General features: G+C 33.4%; 1 protein-coding gene across 2 annotated transcripts; it reads left to right on the forward strand.

Moving 5' to 3' along the window:
• On the forward strand, window positions 1-2120 carry LOC146901790 (two-component response regulator ARR5-like). 2 transcript variants are annotated; one of them, XM_085738465.1, is made up of 5 exons: window positions 1-231; window positions 352-428; window positions 526-603; window positions 748-821; window positions 1717-2120. In XM_085738465.1, the coding sequence occupies exons 1-5, from the start codon at window positions 78-80 to the stop codon at window positions 1973-1975; spliced, it is 642 nt and encodes a 213-aa protein (XP_085594591.1). In that variant the 5' UTR covers window positions 1-77; the 3' UTR covers window positions 1976-2120. The 2 variants fall into 2 exon arrangements, with proteins under 2 accessions (XP_085594591.1, XP_085594592.1); XM_085738466.1 differs by having other exon boundaries at window positions 751-821.
• The last annotated feature ends 3890 nt before the right edge of the window (window positions 2121-6010 follow it).

Raw genomic sequence — 6010 nt, forward strand, 5'->3', positions numbered from 1 at the left:
ACTCACACAACCTGTGTTTTTCAGTTTCTTTTCTTAGAGAATTTTACGAAAAAAGAAAATTCATTGTTCAGTTTGCTATGGCTGCCGCCGGCGAGATTTTCCGGTCGAATTTGACGGAGTTGATGGAGGAATCACCTTCAGGTGCAGGTGAATTGCATGTGCTTGCTGTTGATGATAGTCTTGTTGATCGTAAAGTGATTGAACGTTTGTTGAAGATTTCTTCATGCAAAGGTAATAATAATAATAATAATAATAATAATGATGATGATGACAATTGACACAGCATACTGAATTTTCATGTGTTTATGAATTGATTTTGAAAATGTTTTTGGAATTTGTTTTTTGTTTCAGTTACGGTTGTTGAGAGTGCAAGAAGAGCTCTTCAGTTTTTGGGATTGGATGGAGAGAACAGTGATGTTGGATTTGATGTAAGCAAATTATGTTTCTGGATTATTAACTTTGCTTGGATTTTAATTTGGAATTTGTTGATGTTTATGTTGTTGTTTTGTTATGTTATGGTGGCAGGGTGTGAAGGTTAATTTGATAATGACGGATTATTCCATGCCGGGGATGACAGGATATGAATTACTCAAGAAAATCAAGGTGATTAATTAATTATTGGTTGTTGATGAATTTCCTTATTTGAATTGTTGATAGTTGAATTTTATTGTTGTAAAATTTATTTTGAAATTTTATATTGGAGGAAGGTGGTTCTTATTATTCTCTACCTGTTTGTGTTAATTTCAGCAGGAGTCTTCTGTTTTTAGGGAAATTCCAGTGGTGATCATGTCGTCGGAAAATGTTTTGACTCGAATTGATAGGTAAGAAATTGAATGAATTACGTCTCTTTTGATTCTAGTGTGATTTGGATGGTGAATAACATGTGTATTTGGTAATTAAATGATGAATCACATCTAGTTAAGTTCCTACTGAATTCTAATCTGGTGTTCTTTTAATCTTTCCCATAAATATGCATCTAATCTGCCACTTAATCAGGAAATAAATTCATTGTGTAGATCCCAAATAGATATGGAGGCATAAGTGTTAAGTTTAACTGTTGAAGCTCCATAGGATCTGTGTTTGCCATGCTACTTAAGTTTATTTGTTAACACTAAGAACGGATGAAGTGATTGTAGAGATGCAGGCTTCTCTGAAATTTGTGTTTCAAATCACTCAGATAGGGTTTTAAAAACAGTGACAAAGCACTAAACTACTTTTCGCAGAATTTCCAAATTAAGTTCTCCAGATTTCCCTGAAGACCCAACTCTTTTAACTTGAATCAGTTTTTTTTTATTTTATTTTTTATTTTATTGGAACTCGAATAAGTTTATGGTGTTATTTGTTTCCTTGGCAACCTTATCAATCGTATGAAAACATTTAATCGTTAGACAAAGTTGATTGAAAAACAACAAACCAAAAAAATAAAAAGAAACAAATAAAAGGAATATTTGGCAAGAATCTTTTAGGCCTGGCAGCAACCTTCTACCGATGTAATTGTAATTGCCACACGGTTCTACATATTATTGACAACCCAAAAGAATATGTACATTTGTATTATATGGAGTGCTTTAGGTGATATAAATCTAAATTTATCAAATCATTGCAACAAATTCTCTACCTAGCAAGAACAACTTTCGACACATTAACTTTCTATGCTGTGGGTGGCCAGTATATCCTGTCCTGCTTCTTAATAGTTTTATTTTCACTAATTTGCAGGTGTTTGGAGGAAGGAGCAGAGGATTTTTTGTTGAAGCCAGTCAAATTGTCAGATGTAAGACGCCTGAAAGATTTTATCATGAGAGGTGAAGTGAAGGATGGTGAGAAATGTTCTCTCAAAAGAATGCGATCATCAGATGATTGTAGTCCATCTCTATCAACTACATTCTCACCAATGCGTCATTCATGTGATCCACCATCGTCAGTGTTCTCACCACTCTCGCCATCAACATTATCCTCTAAGAAATCAAGATTATGATCAGATATTGATTAGTCTCCTATATTTCTCCAATTTTGCAATACTAATGTCCATATTTTGAATTTGTTAACCAGTCTATACAGTTTGTACTCAAGATTTAAAATGAGAAAGGGCAATAATATAACAGAATCACTATTTTTTGGTCTCTTAGGCTCCGTTTGCGAGTTTGGAGGGGAAGGGAGGGGAATGCTTAGGAAAAAAGGAATGAGCAAGTGGAAGAAATAGAAGAAAATGGGAGGGGAGGGCTTTGGGGGGTTATCTTTTCTTCATAATACTAAACCCTCCTCATTTGGGGGAACTAAAAAATTGTATTGGAGGAGGGTTTTGGGGGGTTTTGGAGGGTTTATATGAATTCTTCAAATTTAATCTATGTTGTTATGTTATCTTTAAAACTAAAAATATAATAATCATATGCATTAATTTATCATTCTCTAAAAAACTATTATTTTAAATTTTTTGAAAGATTTCTTCATTTTCCCTCGTATTTTCCACCCCTCAAAGCCTTTCCTTCCCCTCCCCTCCAAACTCGCAAACAAAGCCTTATTTGCTCACTGATTTTGCTTCCGTGATTCTCACTATATTTCGATAACTATTTGAATTTAACAAAATACGAATTCACAAAATGTCAAAAGCAGGGATTGGGATGTCCAATTTTTGAACGACTGACTGAACAGAAGAAGTCTTCAAACTTTGGGAATAAGACGTGAAGTTCAAACATTTGTTTTTTTACTGTGTGATTACAATATTAACAGTCTTTACTGTGTAATTACCCCAAGTTAAAAAATTTCATGGCATATGAATAAGACGCGAGTTAGAACATTTGTTTTTTTAACCATCATGCTAATATAAAAAATTCTCATACTTGAACCAAGCAACTCAGCAACTCTAAATTCAATGACATTTTTTTTGTTTTTACCAAAAATATGGTATCTTATTTATTTACTTAATTATTGTTGTTTAGTAGAAACATTTCTACGATACTATGATGCATGTTTCTAAGAAATGGTCAGCAAAGTTGTTATGGTAATAAAGATAATGTTTTTTTGACTAATCAACAATAGGTCCAAGATTATGTTCCCCCTTTATAAGAGATACACTACCACCAGGTCTACCACCACACTTTTGATCTATTTGAATGTTTGTCTATAGCTATTAGGATCACCATACTATTCAATTGTTCCTATGATTTCCATTTCCTTGTAGGAGTAAACATGAACCATTATCCAGTATACATTCCAACATAAATACACGATTTGAAAGGCATACCAGAGTGACAATATTGAAGACTGGGGGAAGGTTTCTGCTAATTCAAGTGACTTTAATCAATTTGAATGCAAGTTACCTTTCCTGTGTAAGTCAATGGTGTTAGTTCTTGATATTTAAGGTCCTATTATTATTATTATTATTATTATTATTATTATTATTTTTGTTGTGTGTGAATAACACATGTTAGGATGAGAATGGATTGAGAGCATTGTGCAACCTCTTAAGTAAGAAGATGTACATCTAAGGAAGTAGAAGGTTTGGTCTGTGTTTGTTGATTTTGATATCTGCATTTTTTTTCCTTCCATTACAATTTTTCAAGTTCCGAGTAGCCTATTTGTGTACCACACCCTGCAACTTTCCATTGGAAAAAAGCCACAACCTTAAAACTTGTATATATGCAAGGAAATCAGTACTTGCAACTTACTACCATGAAAATTGATGCCATGTGCCCTGATCTCGCAAGAACTGGGTAAGGGTCAGTTCCTTGGCACTAACAAACCGAAGGCCTTTTGATGGCGACCCAAAACTGGATTTTGACCAGGGCAAAAAACTTGATAATGGCAGTGGTAGTTTCTGACTTGTTACTAAGTAGAAAAATCCAGGTGTATCTTGTTGAGCCATCATCCACCAAAGTGAGGAAATATTTCTTGCCATCATAGGTGAGGTGGCGATATGGACCCCAAATGTTGTCAGAATGCAGTTGAGTAAAAGTAGCACCAGAAATATGATGAGCAGGAAAGGATAATCTTTTAAATTTAGCAAAGGGGCAAATTTGACAAATTCATTAGACATTTTAAAAGGATTTTATTAGAAATGTGAACAAATCTAGAATGTGGAGAGTCAAAAACTCAAGAGGGAGATATTGATGTGTTGAATTTGAGTTACGATCCATATACCTAATGTATTAAAGTTTTGGATGAATATGTAGTGTCTAAACTTACTTGTGTGGTTTCTCTTAATTCAATGTGATAATCCACCCTAATGTGCATCTTCTCTCTCATAATTTAGTCATGATATATAAACAACAGGAACTTGGATCATCTCGTTCTAATACCTTTTTCAACTATCTCTTTCACTAATTTATCTCTACCTCAACGCCTAAGGGGTTGGCCTGGTGGTACGACTTGAGACCTAGGAGTGTGCTTATCTATAAGGCTCATGCTTGAATCCTCCAAGTGGCAAACAATTTTTGTGTTGGGCCTGTCCATAGAGAGATTTGCTCTGATTTTAATTTGGGCCCCCACTAGTGAAGAGTGGAACTGATCCATAGAATTTGTCGGTCCTTTGATTAGATACTGAGTTCTAATTTTCTTTTATTTCTATCTCTCTCCTTCTTATTGGTTTTTTTTTTATTGATTTTCTTTGTGCTCTTAAACTTGTTTTACTTGAAGGAGAAAGAGAATGATGGAAGGAGATGATCCTGATCTACACAATAGAGATTGAACCATTTTAAGTTGGTTAATCAAGAGTGAACGTAAGTTTATTCCTAAAAAAAAAATGAGCCTAAGTTTAAGTGAGAGATAGAGGATAGAGTTAGGAGAGAAAATACGAGAAAATAGAAAGAGAAGATCCATATCCCATGTATTCTCTCTCTTTTAACATTAAATGTTTTTTCCTCTTTTATTTTACAATAACATATTATTTTATTTAGAAGAGCTTGCGCATGACTCGCAACACCAAGTGATGAGAAGTAAAATATAATGTCAAAAAAAAAAGGAGAAGTAAAATATACTACGTAAATGAGTTAATTATAAAACTTTTAAACTATTGTAGCCGTACGAGTAAAGATAGTATAGCTAGAGAAAAATATTACATCTTATCTTACGTAGAAAAGTTAGGAACACTCTCTTTCTAGAACTCTCTTTAACACTCACTCTCTTATTGGGTGAAATTCATGTGGGCACCACATATTGAAAATGGATCTCACATAAAGTGGTAAGAGCCACATGAGTTTCATCCAATAGGAGAGTGATTGTTAGAGAAAGTATTAAAAAGAGAGTGTTACTGGCGTTTTTCTATCTTATATTACATTCTACTAATTCTGTAGGCCATTTTGTGTCATTTCAATCACATTTGCTTGAATATAAAATTTATATTTGAATGGTTAAAAAGTTTTTAAATATAGAAAGTTAAAAAAATCATTGGGAACAAAAACTAACTTTAGTCCGAATCTGGATATATTAGTATTATACTAGTGAAAAAAATGAGCCAACAAAATAAGTATAGGAAAAGAAAAGCATTTCAGTTTACCTGAAAGACTTGGTTTCACTTGGGTGTCATTGAAGTCTTTGTTTCTATCTTCATTCATTCTCATCCAAATAATTTATTTTAATAATTCATTTATCATTCTCTCTCTTCTAAATTGCACTAAAGGCACCAATGATACCAAAAACCAACAACAGCCAAGTATTTTCCGCAAGACTTACAATGCTCAGTCAACAAGTATTTATACAAATTAACACACAAAAGTTAGAATAGCCTTGAAAAACCAGAAAAATAAATAAAATAAATTGATCAAATTCAAACATAATTTCAGTTTTAGTTAAAGTGAAAATAGGGGTTTGACTCTTGATCACTAGGGAAAAAATAGGAGTGGGAGAGAATAGAGACTAGAAATGAAATGGAAGGAAATTAGAGAGATCGGTGTAGTGAAACAGAAGAGCTGTGAAACCCTTTTGTAGGAGGAGATGGAAGGCATATTGATACAGTACAGCTGGCTATATCAATGGTGTTGAATACATATCTTGCTCGAAAAGGCAAAATGGAATG

Source organism: Medicago sativa, chromosome 8 (genome assembly GCF_051527215.1).
Source record: "Medicago sativa cultivar Bolivia chromosome 8, Bolivia_mono, whole genome shotgun sequence".
NCBI classification, from domain to species: Eukaryota; Viridiplantae; Streptophyta; class Magnoliopsida; order Fabales; family Fabaceae; genus Medicago; species Medicago sativa.